We start from the raw sequence: 15,641 nt of genomic DNA, 5'->3' as shown, positions 1-15,641 counted from the left end.
TGAGAAAAAAACATCTGTAAGGCAATTGCACAATCTGCTAGTATGCATTGCATACTAGCAGATTATGAAATATTTCTCTTGGAACAAAGCCTTTCAGCGCCAACATCTTCCCCTGGTCTTTCCAGATAGGCGATTGGCTGGAGCCATGATGAAGTCACTCCCGTACATGCACACAGGAGTCCTCAGTTCCGGCACAAAGCTCTGATGGTCCGGAAAAAATGCAAGACCTTCAGAATGCATGCACCGATGACGTCATCTGCATCCAGGGTGAATATCTCCTAAATGGTGCCCATTTAGGAGATATTAATTTTACATACAGCTAAGCCTTATTATAGGCTTACCTGTAGGTAAAAAAAAAAAAATCACAAAGCGGGCTTCACTACTGCTTTAATGTTGCTAGGAGGAAGTGTTTGTTGTCTTGCAGGAAAATGCACCAAAAATGCATGCACATTGAGCCAAAAAACATCATGCTGTGCGTAAAAAAGAAAAAAAAAAGTGCCGGCATCTTTCCAAAAAAATGCATAGATGTGAACGGACCCAAAGTAACTGATAAAGTAAAGCTTAATTTTTAATAAACGAATAAACACATCATACATACCTGCTCTGAGCACTGATATTGCACAGAGCAGCCTCAATCCTCTTCTAGGATCCCTGCTGGCCCTCCTAGCTCCTCTTCAGCGATTGTCTGCCATAGAAAGCCGCTTTCTATGGGGGCACTCATGAGGTTTTGCTCCCAAGCCGTGCTGTCTGCATCTATTAACACAGACAGGGTGGCTTAGCATCACCCCCTCGTTAGGCCTCTTGCACAATTAAAAAAGCTTTTTTTTTTTTTTACCTTACCAAGCTAAAATACAGCCCATTAATTGTAATGTGCCTATGCGCACACAGGCATGTAAACAAGCACCATGCATTCTTCAGTGAGAAAAAAAAAAATATATAGAACAAGCCTCTTTTTGGTCAGTAATTTATGCATCATGCAAACAAATGCCCGTTTACATATTGTGCAGAACAAGAACACAAAAAAAAATAAAAATAAAACACCACACCCTCCTGGCTTGCATTTATGCAAAACGCATAGCCTGCAATGGAGGAGGGTAAAAACCATTGGCAATCACACACACACGGCCGCCCTCTGTCTGTCACCTGTGGAAGTGTTCTCATAATGATGAGCTGCTAACACAATGACAGAATAACCCTGCACTGCCTCACCCAGACATCCCCAGTCTCCCGGACACCCACGACCTCCCAGCTGGGCCTGCCACTCAGACAGAGCAGCTAAATGGAGTATGGCTGTGGCGGCCGTTCGGGCTGCTGTCTTCTATCTGTGGCTAGGGGAGGGGGCGGGACAGAGCCAAGAGCTGGTGGACACTGAGGCTGAGCTGGTAGGCACCGATGAGTTGGCATGTTGCCAATAGGGGTCCCCATGACTGCGATCCACCCGTCAATCACAGCTAGACAGGTAGATCAGGTCCTTGCAATGTAGCTGTCATTAGACCTCTTGTGGCACTCTCCTCCCTGCTGGACCCTCCTTCCCTCCTGTCCACCCTAGAAGCACCTGGGGTGGACGGGAGGGAATGAGTCACCGGTGGGGAGGAGCGTGCCACAGGAGGTCTAATGACTGCCGCTTCCCACACTACTCTGCAAGTAATGATAACAGCAGCTGCTTGGATCTTGCTGATGTTTCCCCCATTGCGTGTCCCATGGTGTGCCCAGTGCCTTGCTCCCTGTCCCATGCCTTGCTGCGTATCCCATGGTGTGCCCAGTGCCTCATTGCCTGACCCATGCCTTGCTGCGCGTCACATGGTGTGCCCAGTGCCTTATTGCCTGTCCCATGCTTTGCTGCGTGTCCCATGGTGTGCCCAGTGCCTTGCTGCGGGTCCCACGGTGTGCCCAGTGCCTTGCTACGTGTCCCACGGTGTGCCCAGTGCCTTGCTACGTGTCCCACGGTGTGCCCAGTGCCTTGCTACGTGTCCCATGGTGTGCCCTGTGCCTCGCTGCGTGTCCCATGGTGTGCCCAGTGCCTTGCTGCGTGTGTCATGGTGTGCCCAGTGCCTTGCTGCGTGTCCCATGATGTGCCCAGTGCCTTGCTGCGTGTCCAATGGTGTGCCCAGTGCCTTGCTGCGTGTCCAATGGTGTGCCCAGTGCCTTGCTGCGTGTCCCATGATGTGCCCAGTGCCTTGCAGCGTGTCCCATGATGTGCCCAGTGCCTTGCTGCGTGTCCAATGGTGTGCCCAGTGCCTTGCTGCGTGTCCAATGGTGTGCCCAGTGCCTTGCTGCATGTCCCATGGTGTGCCCAGTGCCTTGCAGCGTGTCCCATGATGTGCCCAGTGCCTTGCAGCGTGTCCCATGATGTGCCCAGTGCCTTGCAGCGTGTCCCATGATGTGCCCAGTGCCTTGCAGCGTGTCCCATGATGTGCCCAGTGCCTTGCAGCGTGTCCCATGGTGTGCCCAGTGCCTTGCTGCGTGTCCCATGGTGTGCCCAGTGCCTTGCTGCGTGCCCCATGGTGTGCCCAGTGCCTTGCTGCCTGTCCCATGCCTTGCTGCGTGTCCCATGATGTGCCCAGTGCCTTGCTGCGTGTCTCATGGTGTGCCCAGTGCCTTGCTGCGTGTCCAATGGTGTGCCCAGTGCCTTGCTGCGTGTCCAATGGTGTGCCCAGTGCCTTGCTGCGTGTCCAATGGTGTGCCCAGTGCCTTGCTGCGTGTCCAATGGTGTGCCCAGTGCCTTGCTGCGTATATCATGGTGTGCCCAGTGCCTTGCTGCGTGTCCCATGATGTGCCCAGTGCCTTGCAGCGTGTCCCATGATGTGCCCAGTGCCTTGCTGCGTGTCCCATGGTGTGCCCAGTGCCTTGCTGCGTGTCCCATGATGTGCCCAGTGCCTTGCTACGTGTCCCATGCCTTGCTGCGTGTCCCATGGTGTGCCCAGTGCCTTGCTGTGTGTCCCACGGTGTGCCCAGTGCCTTGCTGCGTGTCCCACGGTGTGCCCAGTGCCTTGCTGCGTGTCCCACGGTGTGCCCAGTGCCTTGCTGCGTGTCCCACGGTGTGCCCAGTGCCTTGCTGCGTGTCCCGCGGTGTGCCCAGTGCCTTGCTGCGTGTCCCGCAGTGTGCCCTGTGCCTTGCTGCGTGTCCCATAATGTGCCCAGGGCCTTGCTGCGTGTCCCATGCCTTGCTGCGTGTCCCACGGTGTGCCCTGTGCCTTGCTGCGTGTCCCACGGTGTGCCCAGTGCCTTGCTGCGTGTCCCATAATGTGCCCAGTGCCTTGCTGCGTGTCCCATGCCTTGCTGCGTGTCCCATGGTGTGCCCAGTGCCTTGCTGCCTGTCCCATGGTGTGCCCAGTGCCTTGCTGCGTGTCCCATGATGTGCCCAGTGCCTTGCTGCGTGTCCCATGGTGTGCCCAGTGCCTTGCTGCCTGTCCCATGGTGTGCCCAGTGCCTTGCTGCGTGTCCCATGATGTGCCCAGTGCCTTGCTGCGTGTCCCATGATGTGCCCAGTGCCTTGCTGCGTGTCCCATGATGTGCCCAGTGCCTTGCTGCGTGTCCCATGATGTGCCCAGTGCCTTGCTGCGTGTCCCATGCCTTGCTGCGTGTCCCATGATGTGCCCAGTGCCTAGCTGCGTGTCCCATGCCTTGCTGCGTGTCCCATGGTGTGCCCAGTGCCTTGCTGCGTGTCCCATGGTGTGGCCAGTGCCTTGCTGCGTGTCCCATGCCTTGCTGCGTGTCCCATGGTGTGCCCAGTGCCTTGCTGCATGTCCCATGATGTGCCCAGTGCCTTGCTGCATGTCCCATGGTGTGCCCAGTGCCTTGCTGCGTGTCCCATGGTGTGCCCAGTGCCTTGCTGCGTGTCCCACGGTGTGCCCAGTGCCTTGCTGCGTGTCCCACGATGTGCCTAGTGCCTTGCTGCGTGTCCCACGATGTGCCCAGTGCCTTGCTGTGTGTCCCACGATGTGCCCAGTGCCTTGCTGCGTGTCCCACGGTGTGCCCAGTGCCTTGCTGCGTGTCCCACGGTGTGCCCAGTGCCTTGCTGCGTGTCCCATGGTGTGCCCAGTGCCTTGCTTCCTGTCCCATGCCTTGCTGCGTGTCCCATGGTGTGCCCAGTGCCTTGCTGCCTGTCCCATGCCTTGCTACATGTCCCATGGTGTGCCCAGTGCCTTGCTGCGTGTCCCATGGTGTGCCCAGTGCCTTGCTGCGTGTCCCATGGTGTGCCCATTGCCTTGCTGCGTGTCCCATGCCTTGCTGCGTGTCCCATGGTGTGCCCAGTGCCTTGCTGTGTGTCCCACGGTGTGCCCAGTGCCTTGCTGCGTGTCCCACGGTGTGCCCAGTGCCTTGCTGCGTGTCCCACGGTGTGCCCAGTGCCTTGCTGCGTGTCCCACGGTGTGCCCAGTGCCTTGCTGCGTGTCCCGCGGTGTGCCCAGTGCCTTGCTGCGTGTCCCGCGGTGTGCCCTGTGCCTTGCTGCGTGTCCCATAATGTGCCCAGTGCCTTGCTGCGTGTCCCATGCCTTGCTGCGTGTCCCATGGTGTGCCCAGTGCCTTGCTGCCTGTCCCATGGTGTGCCCAGTGCCTTGCTGCGTGTCCCATGGTGTGCCCAGTGCCTTGCTGCGTGTCCCATGCCTTGCTGCGTGTCCCATGGTGTGCCCAGTGCCTTGCTGCCTGTCCCATGGTGTGCCCAGTGCCTTGCTGCGTGTCCCATGATGTGCCCAGTGCCTTGCTGCGTGTCCCATGATGTGCCCAGTGCCTTGCTGCGTGTCCCATGATGTGCCCAGTGCCTTGCTGCGTGTCCCATGCCTTGCTGCGTGTCCCATGATGTGCCCAGTGCCTTGCTGCGTGTCCCATGCCTTGCTGCGTGTCCCATGGTGTGCCCAGTGCCTTGCTGCGTGTCCCATGGTGTGGCCAGTGCCTTGCTGCGTGTCCCATGCCTTGCTGCGTGTCCCATGGTGTGCCCAGTGCCTTGCTGCGTGTCCCATGATGTGCCCAGTGCCTTGCTGCATGTCCCATGATGTGCCCAGTGCCTTGCTGCATGTCCCATGGTGTGCCCAGTGCCTTGCTGCGTGTCCCATGGTGTGCCCAGTGCCTTGCTGCGTGTCCCACAGTGTGCCCAGTGCCTTGCTGCGTGTCCCACGATGTGCCCAGTGCCTTGCTGCGTGTCCCACGATGTGCCCAGTGCCTTGCTGCGTGTCCCACGGTGTGCCCAGTGCCTTGCTGCGTGTCCCACGGTGTGCCCAGTGCCTTGCTGCGTGTCCCACGGTGTGCCCAGTGCCTTGCTGCGTGTCCCATGGTGTGCCCAGTGCCTTGCTTCCTGTCCCATGCCTTGCTGCGTGTCCCATGGTGTGCCCAGTGCCTTGCTGCCTGTCCCATGCCTTGCTGCATGTCCCATGGTGTGCCCAGTGCCTTGCTGCGTGTCCCATGGTGTGCCCAGTGCCTTGCTGCGTGTCCCACGATGTGCCCAGTGCCTTGCTGCGTGTCCCACGGTGTGCCCAGTGCCTTGCTGCGTGTCCCACGGTGTGCCCAGTGCCTTGCTGCGTGTCCCACGGTGTGCCCAGTGCCTTGCTGCGTGTCCCATGGTGTGCCCAGTGCCTTGCTTCCTGTCCCATGCCTTGCTGCGTGTCCCATGGTGTGCCCAGTGCCTTGCTGCCTGTCCCATGCCTTGCTGCATGTCCCATGGTGTGCCCAGTGCCTTGCTGCGTGTCCCATGGTGTGCCCAGTGCCTTGCTGCGTGTCCCATGGTGTGCCCAGTGCCTTGCTGCGTGTCCCATGCCTTGCTGCGTGTCCCATGGTGTGCCCAGTGCCTTGCTGCGTGTCCCACGGTGTGCCCAGTGCCTTGCTGCGTGTCCCACGGTGTGCCCAGTGCCTTGCTGCGTGTCCCACGGTGTGCCCAGTGCCTTGCCGCGTGTCCCACGGTGTGCCCAGTGCCTTGCCGCGTGTCCCACGGTGTGCCCAGTGCCTTGCCGCGTGTCCCACGGTGTGCCCTGTGCCTTGCCGCGTGTCCCACGGTGTGCCATGTGCCTTGCCGCGTGTCCCACGGTGTGCCCTGTGCCTTGCTGCGTGTCCCACGGTGTGCCCTGTGCCTTGCTGCGTGTCCCACGGTGTGCCCTGTGCCTTGCTGCGTGTCCCACGATGTGCCCTGTGCCTTGCTGCGTGTCCCACGTTGTGCCCAGTGCCTTGCTGCGTGTCCCACAATGTGCCCAGTGCCTTGCTGCGTGTCCCACGGTGTGCCCAGTGCCTTGCTGCGTGTCCCATGGTGTGCCCAGTGCCTTGCTGCGTGTCCCATGGTGTGCCCAGTGCCTTGCTGCGTGTCCCATGGTGTGCCCAGTGCCTTGCTGCGTGTCCCATGATGTGCCCAGTGCCTTGCTGCGTGTCCCATGGTGTGCCCAGTGTCTTTCTGCCTGTCCCATGCCTTGCTGCGTGTCCCATGGTGTGCCCAGTGCCTTGCTGCCTGTCCCATGCCTTGCTGCATGTCCCATGGTGTGCCCAGTGCCTTCCTGCGTGTCCCGTGGTGTGCCCAGTGCCTTGCTGCGAGTCCCACGTCCTGATCTGTGCCCCATGCGTTTTTGCAGGTTGGGATGTCTGCTCACCTTACCAAGTGATGGCACTCTTCACCACCCCCGCCCTGTACATGTCATATAATGGACTGTGAGGAGCACACCACCCACCGCGCTTGGCTGCTCTGCCACCCTCCTCCAGCAGGACTTTAGGCAGACATAGGACAGGAATCACAGGCGACGTGTCAGTCACCACTGGAGCTCGTGTGTCTTCTCTTCCCTTCATCCTGGGCGACATTCTGTGCCCGGCTCTCTCAATTTCCCGTTCTCCCGTCACCTCCACCCATGAAGAGCGGGAGTCCTTCTTCTTACTGGAGTTCCTCTTCATCCTGCGAATTACCTCACCGACCACACTCCGCTCTTCCCGCTGCCGCCCACCGTCTGTGAGAGACAAAACAGCGCCACCCTGAGGCCAAATGACTGCAGAACAACGCTACCCTCCTCCTATAGAGCTGAGCAAAAACAGCGCCGCCTTCCTACTATGTGACTGAGGGAGAACAGCGCCACCTAACGGCAACGTGTCGAAATGAGTACAGCACCGCACTGGGGCCCATTGGGGTGGAGAGACTACTTTGGCTCTGGTTACTTCTTACCTACTTCAGCTCCGAAAGGCTTACCCTCCCCACTTCATGACCAGGCCACTTTTTGCGCCATGGCACTGCAAGATCAAGTATATTTATAACATTTGTTGATTTTTAAATCTGTATTTTTTGCTAGCTAATTACTTACACCCCCCCCCCCACCAATTTTTTTTATACATTATATATATATATATATATATATATATATATATATATATATATATATATATATATATATATATATATATATATTTTTAGCAAAGACTCTGGAGAATAAAATGCTGTTGCAATATTCTATGACACATGGTATTTGCGCAGTGGTCTAACACATTTTTTTGGGGGAAAAAAAAATACACTTCACTAAATAAAATAAAAAAAATAAACAGTAAAGTTAGCCCAATTTTTTGCTGTATATTGCGAAAGGTGATTTTACGAAGAAAATTAAAATTGCATGCACTTGTGGAATGGCGCCTAACTACGATACTTAAAAATCTCCATAAGCGATGCTTTAAACATTTTTAAAGGTTTGCCTCTTTAGCGTAAAAGAGGTCCTGCACAAGAATTATTGCGCTCTCTCGCTGACGGTCGTGGGCATATCTCACATGTGTGATTTGAACTCTGTTTACATTTGCGGCCACGACTGTATTTGGCATGTGTGTACGCGGGGATGGGGGCGCTTTAAAAAATAAAATTCTTAATTTTTTTTCCATTTTGCACTGTCCCTAAAAAAAATAAAAAAGAAGGGGGGGGGGGGGGGGGCTGCTTGTGAGAAGGTCCAAGCGACTGCTTAAGCCCCATACACACTATCAGATTGTCTGCTGAGTTTTTCCTTCAGATTTACCAAAACCATATAATATGAGGTCAAACCTTAGGAGTTTCAATGTGTATGCAATCAGGCAGGCCCTTCCATTACATGGTTTTGGTAAATCTGAAGGAAAAACTCAGCAGACAATCTGATAGTGTGTATGGGGCTTTAGCCGCATCAGTTGTCATCACATGAAAGCCAACCATCCACTCTAAAAAAAACTCTAGCTGCAGGCATCACCCTGTTACAACCACTTCCTCAAAATGATGTACATGCATGTTAATTTGCGACATGTGGTTAACTCACAATTGCGTGGTCAAGCGGCATTATACCCAAATAAAATGTATGTGTCCCCCCCCCCCCCCCCCCCACAAATAGAGCTTTCCTTTTGGTGGAATTTGATCACCTCTGCAGTTTTGATTTTTGTGCTATAAACAAAATAAGACCGTCAAAATAAATAAATAAATAAATTTGAATTTCTTTATCAGTTTAGGCCAATATGTATTCTGCTACATAATTTTGGTAAAAACAAAACAAAAAAAAACCAATAAGTGTTTTTTGATTGATTCGCGCAAAAGTTATAGAGTCCAAAAACTATGGGATATATTTATGGAATCGAAACCAGAATCTTTTTTTTTTTTATTTCAGGCTTCCCAGCCTAGAGGTGATATGTGGGGTCTTATTGACCCCATATCTCACTGTAAAGAGGACATGTCATGCCATATTCCTATTACAAGGGATGTTTACATTCATTGTAATAGGAATAAAAGTGATCAAAAAATGTATTTTTGGGGAAAAAAGTGTCAAACTAAAGTAAAGTAAAATGAACAATAAAAAAAAAAATATATATATTTTTTTTAAAGCACCCCTGTCCTTGTGTGCTCGCATGCAGAAGCGAACGCATACGCAAGTCCTGCCCACATATGAAAACGGTGTTAAAACCACATATGTGAGGGATCGCGGCGAACGTTGGAGCAAGAGCAATAATTATGGCCCTAGACCTCCTCTGTATCTCAAAACATGTAACCAGTAAAAAAATTTAAAGCGTTGCCTATGGGGATTTTTAAGTAGCGACATTTGGCGCCATTCCACGAGCGTGTGCAATTTTGAAGGGTGACATGTTAGGTATCTATTTACTCGGCCTAACTTCATCTTTCACATTGTGTAAAAACATTGGGCTTTTCCCCCCAAAAAAAGCGTTCGAAAAATTGCTACGCAAATACCATGCAAGATAAAAAGTTTCAACGACCGCCATTGTATTCTCTAGGGTCTTTGCTAAAAAAAAAAAACATATATAATGTTTTGGGATTCTATGTAATTTTCTAGCAAATAAATGATGATTTTTACATGTAGGAGAGAAATGTCAGAATTGGCCTGGGTGCTCCAGAACGCCTGATGGCGCTCCCTGCATGTTGGGCCTCTGTATGTGGCACGCTGTGTAAAAGTCTCACACGTGTGGTATCGCCGTACTCGGGAGTAATAGCAGAATGTGTTTTGGGGTGTAATTTGTGGTATGCATATGCTGTGTGTGAGAAATAACCTGATAATATGAAAATTTTGTAAAAAAAATAAATATATATATATATCTTGATTTTGCAAAGAATTGTGCGAAAAAATGACAACTTCAAAAAGCTCATCATGCCTGTTAAATGCCTTGGAATGTCTTCTTTCCAAAAAGGGGTCATTTGAGGGGTATTTGTACTTTTCTGGCATGTTAGGGTCTCAAGAAATTAGATAGGCCATCAGTACTTCATATGTGATCAATTTTCAGATATTGGCACCATAGCTTGTGGACTCTATAACTTTCACAAAGACCAAATAATATCCACCAATTTGTACTTATTTTTACCAAAGATATGTAGTAGCAAAACTTTGGCCAAAATGTATGAAGAAAAATTACTAATTTGCTAAATTTTATTTTTTATTTTATTTTTTTTACAGAATTTTCAGTCTTTTTTAGCACAAAAAATAAAAACCGAGCGGTGATTAAATACCACCAAAAGAAAGCTCTATTTGTGTGAAAAAAAGGACAAAAATTTCTTATGAGTACAGTGTTGCATGACTGAGTAATTGTCATTCAAAATGTGAGAGCACTGAAAGCTGAAAATTGGTCTGGTTATTAAGGGGGTTTAAGTGCCCAGTAGTCAAGTGGTTAACAAGCAATGTGTTTTTTTTCTTCTTGCTTTGCAGGAAGAAGTAAAGAAAGCACATTGCTGCTGTCAGAAAAGAGCCCTATGTTTGTTTACCTACACAGGGCTCTCTTCGGTAATCTCCGGAGTTGATCGACGGGTGCCGGCAACCAATCAGCAGGCTGGCAACTGTGAGGTAGCCAAGTATAAACAAACAGAAGTCCATTTACATTAGCCTGCCCTTAGACCCACATGGAGTCGATTGGGTCCACCTAAGAAAACAGGCAGGCATATCTGATTGGAAAGTCCATGTGAAAGAGCCCTAAGAAAGACTGTTAGTTCAGGGTGTCAGTAAGAAATGGAGAGATTTTGTGGGATCCACTAGGGTTGCCACTTGTCAAGGATTCACCCGGACAGGCTGGGTTTTAAATCATGTGACTGGGATTCAGCCCGCCCACATAATGAATGCACCACCGAGTCAAGATTCTCCCTCCCATGCACTCTCGGCCCGTCCATCTGCTCAGCGTGCTCCATAACTGGCTGCAGACAGAATGTAAAACCCTGTGCTTGATTCACATTTTTACTGCCCCCCACCCTTAACTGGTACCCTTTTGGCTGCAAAGTCAGCAGCCAGGGGGTGTACACTTGATGGGGCCACGATGCTTTGTTTTTCGCAGCCATAATAGGAGTTCTAGCCCCTGTCAATTGAATGCTGTATGCAACCGTAGGGATCAAGGGGATAAAGCAGGTGGTGAGGAGATACTACAATACCTCCTCACCACCTGTCAAATGCTCTCAGAAGAGAGATCCAAATGTAGATTGCTCTGCAGACACCAACATCAATGTGAATAAGCCTTTTAAGACAGATGGCAGTGCTTTCCCCCTCTGAGGGCTCTTTCACACTAGTGGTGCTCTCTACAGAGCGATTTGAGTTTGAATATCTTTTCTGAGAGCATTTTTACAGGCTGTGAGGAGGCATTGTATCACCACCTCTGCCTGCTTTACCATCGCACAAGCATAGCCTTTGCAGCTAAAGGGGGGGCAAAATTGTGGCTCAACTGTAGTGTTTTACTGCCCCTCAACTGTCATCATACCCTCCACACTTCTTTCCCGCACATAATTCCCACTGTTGTACCCTCCACACTCTTCTTGTGTACATACTGCCAACTATCATACCCTCCACACTTCTCTCCTGTACATACTGCTCATTGTCATGCCCACCTTACATAGTTACATAGTAGGTGAGGTTGAAAAAAAAGACACAGGTCCATCAAGTCCAACCTATGTGTGTGATTATATGTCAGTATTACATTGTATATCCTGTATGTTGTGGTCGTTCAGGTGGTTATCTAATAGTTTCTTGAAACTCTCAATGCCCCCCGCTGAGACCACCGCCTGTGGGAATTCCACATCCATGCCGCTCTTACAGTAAAGAACCTGCTACATAGTTTAAGGTTAAAGCGCTTTTCTTCTAATTTTAATGAGTGGCCAAGAGTCTTGTTAAACTCCCTTTTGCGAAAAAGTTTTATCCCTGTTGTGAGGTCACCAGTACGGTATTTGTATATTGAAATCGTATCCCCTCTCAAGCATCTCTTCTCCAGAGAGAATAAGTTCAGTGCTCACAACCTTTCCACATAACTAATATCCTCCAGACCCTTTATTAGCTTTGCTGCCCTTCTTTGTACTCGCTCCATTACGGCATTGGCGGCACGGGTGGCACTGTCTCTGCAGGCAGCACATGCGTTATGGGCCATAATGCATGTGCTACCGGCAGACAGTGCCGCCAATGCCATAACGTGCTGCAAACAGTGTCAGCCGTGACACTAATGGCATAACGCATGTGCTACTTGCTGACAGCGCCACCCATGCTGCCAATGCCATATTGTGCTGCAGACAGTTCCACCCATGCCGCCAATGGCATAATGCCATTGGCAGCATGGGTGGCACTGTCTCTGCAGGCATCACATGCGTTATGACAGTAGCGTCATGGGTGGCACTGTCTGCAGCACAATATGGCATTGGTGGCATGGGTGGCACTGTCTGAAGGCAGCACATGTCTTATGGGCCATAACGCATGTGCTACCTGCAGACCCATGCCACCAATGCCATATTCTGCTGCAGACAGTGCCACCCATGCCGCTAATACCATAATGTATAAATGCTGCTGCATCAGTAGTAGTCGATCTTGAATCCCCCCCCCCAAGCAAGCACACACCTGTGTAATTTTTAGCCGGGCCCCATGAGGCACTTCTTCCCTGATCCTGCTGCTGCCTGGACTGGAGTGTCCACAAATGATTCCATTCAGATGCAATGTCAATGATGCCAGCTACTTCTTTTTTGTGCTCTGCCACCGCCGCTCACCTCACTGACACTGCTCTCATGAGGAGGGGGAGGAATCACTCCATGGCGCCAGGGGGGGCGGCATGATAGAGAACGCACTGGCTGGGACTTGAGCCACAGCCAGCATGAGGAGTGGGTGCGTAAGAGGCATTCTTCCGCACCCAAAATAGAGGAAATAGTCCCTCCCCTGCTGCCACCTAGTCTGCAGATAGCTATCTGCACAAAAAAAAAAAAAAACTTAAAAATAACCAGGGGGTGGTGGGGGCTATTTGGTTGGTAGTTGAGTCGGACGGACTCTGATTGGCCATGGCTGGAGGATTTTTTTTCAATGTTAATTATTTATCTGCTTTGTTTGCCCAGGACCCCCTGCTGGCTGGGCCCGGTACAACAGGGCCAGTTGTACTGGCCTATCAGCGGCCCTGAATGTATAGATTGCATTCATATTTTTGCCACCCAAATGCATTATTTTACATTGAACCTCATTTGCCATGTAGTTGCCCACCTCATTAATTTGTTCAGATCTTTTCACAAGGTTTCCACATCCTGCGGAGAAGTTATTGCCCTGCTTAGCTTAGTAACGTCCGCAAATACACCTCTATTGTGCTCACTACCCATTGCCATACCCTCTACACTCCTCTCCCACACAACTGCTGTCATACCCTCATTACGCCTCTGCTGCATATACTGGCCACAGTTACTCCCTCCTCACCTACAAATACTACCGAATCCTCTGCACCAATTTCCTGCACATAACGTCATACACTTTGCACTCCTTTCCTACACATCATCATACACTCCACAATCCTGCAAATGCTGCTGTAAATTCCACACTCCTTTCCTGCACATACCGTAATATCCTCTGTACTGAAATTGAAAAGGTGAACTAACGCCCCTGTTTCCTCTGCACTTAACTCTTTAATAATGGAAGAGTTTATTTATTCATTTTTTATGATAGTGCTGAGGTTTAAACAATGCTTGTGGCACAACAATGCAAGCATATTTTATGGGTACAAGAATACTTTTATTTTATTTAATAATGCCCCTTTAGGCCCCTCCCACTGGTAATGCAATATGGTCCGCCACGGCGCGCTCCTTGGGACACCCAAAGGTGTCCCAGATCTTTTACAATCCTATAGTGTATACTACAAAACAAATTTGCCGTCCACCGCTAAAGTGTTCGTGTTTGGCTTGAAGAAAAGGTGGCAAACCTAGGATCCACCCTAAAATCCACAATAGACCTTTGCTGTGCAGCCAGGCTAGATGTTCACATAAGAATATTTTTTTTTAATTTTTTTTTGGGGGGGGGGGGGGGGGAGGGGTCCCAGGTCTCGGCCTCCCCATTGTTAATCCCAGACAGTGAGGAGGGAGTGGGACTGGGGGCACTCAGCAAGGAGGAGGGGCCTGGATCACTGGCAAGGGACCCTAGAAGAGAAGGACCGGGGCTGCACTGTGCAAAACCATTGTACAGAGCAGGGGTGTATGATATGTTTGTGAAGGTTCAGATTTTTCTTTTTCTTTTTAAATAACAAACACTTACATAAATCTTGGGGGGACCCCATGCAGGTTTTTTACCACCCCTTTTGTTTAAATTCATCTGTCAGCCAAGCAAGAGCTGTCAAATTTAGCAGCAGTAGTAATACCATTAGTAAGTCATCAGCTGTAAGCGGACTTCCCCACTGACAGCTAAATGTAACAATTAAAAAAATGCCGGAAAAACAAAACAAACAAAAAAACAGCGTGACACCCCCCCCCCCCCCCCCAGGTCCATACCAGGCCATTCGGGTCTAGTACGGATTCGGAGGGGGACCACCCATGCCAAAATGTAAACTAAAAAAAAATAATAATAATTCATTATATTAATATATATCTATAGTGTGGCATCCCCCCAAAACCCATACCAGACCCATATCCGAGCATGCAGCCCGGCAGGTCAGGAAAGGGAGGGGACGAGCTGATCTGTCCACGCCAATGTATAGCATTTCTTAGATAACGATGGGTCGTGGCCATTGGGTGACATCATCCAGAGGCCTCGCTCCCTTGTGAAATCACGGACTGATCATGCCCCAAGTAGTGATGTCACAAGTGAGGCCTCCAAGTGACATTGCCCTATGGCCACGCCCCCATCATTATCTAAGAAATGCTTGATATCAGCGGGACACAGCATCAGAGGAGGGTCGTCAGCGGGAGTAGCGACAGAGGAAGAAGCACACCAGACAAAGAAGACAGGAGAAAGAAAAGTGGAAGAAACGGGAGAAGGAGAAGCCTGAAAGAGGAAGATGCAGGAAGAATACAATTATTTTTAATAAAAGACATGTCAGAAACTGTCTACTGCATTTTTACACACTACACTACTTTTTCTGGTGAATGGGCAGGGGTACAATGTACCCCATACTCATTCACATAGGGGGGAGACCGGGATCTGGGGGCCCCTTGTTAAAGGGGGCTTCCAGATGCCAATCAGCCTCCTGCCCGCAGACCCCGACAACCACCAGCTAGGGTTGTCAGGAAGAAGCCCTTGTCCCCATCAACATGGGGGCAAGGTGTTTTGGCCCCTCCCTTACCTGACCTGCATGCTTGTTTTTTGTTTTTTTTTTAACCAGAAATTCTTTTTTACATTCAGCTGTCAGCAGGGAGGCCCCCTGACAGCTGATGACTCATCGATTGTTTAGGACACAGCAGCCGGGTTCCCAGCCCCCTCCTTAGCAACAAGTTATATACAGTGTAAAAAAATAAATAAACACAAATCTCTGTAAAACACGTGTCCAAAAATGCGGCAAGCATTGCAAAAACGCTCAAAAGCAACATACATAGATGTGATTGGAGCCTGAGTCTGCATTTGACAATTACCCATGCTGCGAATCCCAGCTGCAGGAATCTAGCAATTCTTGCAGCTGGAATTGATAGCTATAAGTGGATAGCTGACCTTTAAACCTGTACACTGCAACGACAGGCTGTCAGATGCAGCATTTTGTAACAGTTTACACAGCTAGTGATTACCTTCTGTGATAATGACTGGACACACACACACACACACACACACAAAAGAATCTCCAAAGAAACCCAGGGGTGTGGCAAACCCTTCCTAGGAAAAAAGAATCCCAATAATCGCAGAAAATTCTCAGTCACCACTAGTGATGGACGAACTTCCGACGGGACGTTTCGCAAACGCGGACCGCGAACGCGGCCCATAGTTCGCGAACCGGAACGTTCGCGGCGGGCCCTATTGACTTCAATGGGAGGCGAACTTTGCAAA

At 50.6% G+C, this 15,641-nt stretch overlaps 1 protein-coding gene across 1 annotated transcript in view; it reads right to left on the bottom strand.

The window, feature by feature from the left end:
* The window catches only part of LOC143961386 (uncharacterized), a 111,888-nt gene extending 104,964 nt beyond the window's left edge, over window positions 1-6,924 (bottom strand). The window contains exon 1 of the mRNA XM_077470652.1: window positions 6,645-6,924. Coding sequence (XP_077326778.1) covers window positions 6,645-6,861 — 217 coding nt within the window. The 5' untranslated portion in view covers window positions 6,862-6,924. The remainder of the gene's footprint in view (window positions 1-6,644) is intronic.
* Window positions 6,925-15,641: the final 8,717 nt, after the last annotated feature.

This window comes from Lithobates pipiens, unplaced genomic scaffold, assembly GCF_037356315.1.
Source record: "Lithobates pipiens isolate NorthernLeopardFrog02 unplaced genomic scaffold, aLitPip1_a1.2 Scaffold_8, whole genome shotgun sequence".
Classification (NCBI taxonomy): domain Eukaryota; kingdom Metazoa; phylum Chordata; class Amphibia; order Anura; family Ranidae; genus Lithobates; species Lithobates pipiens.
This window is presented reverse-complemented; position numbering and strand designations above follow the sequence as displayed.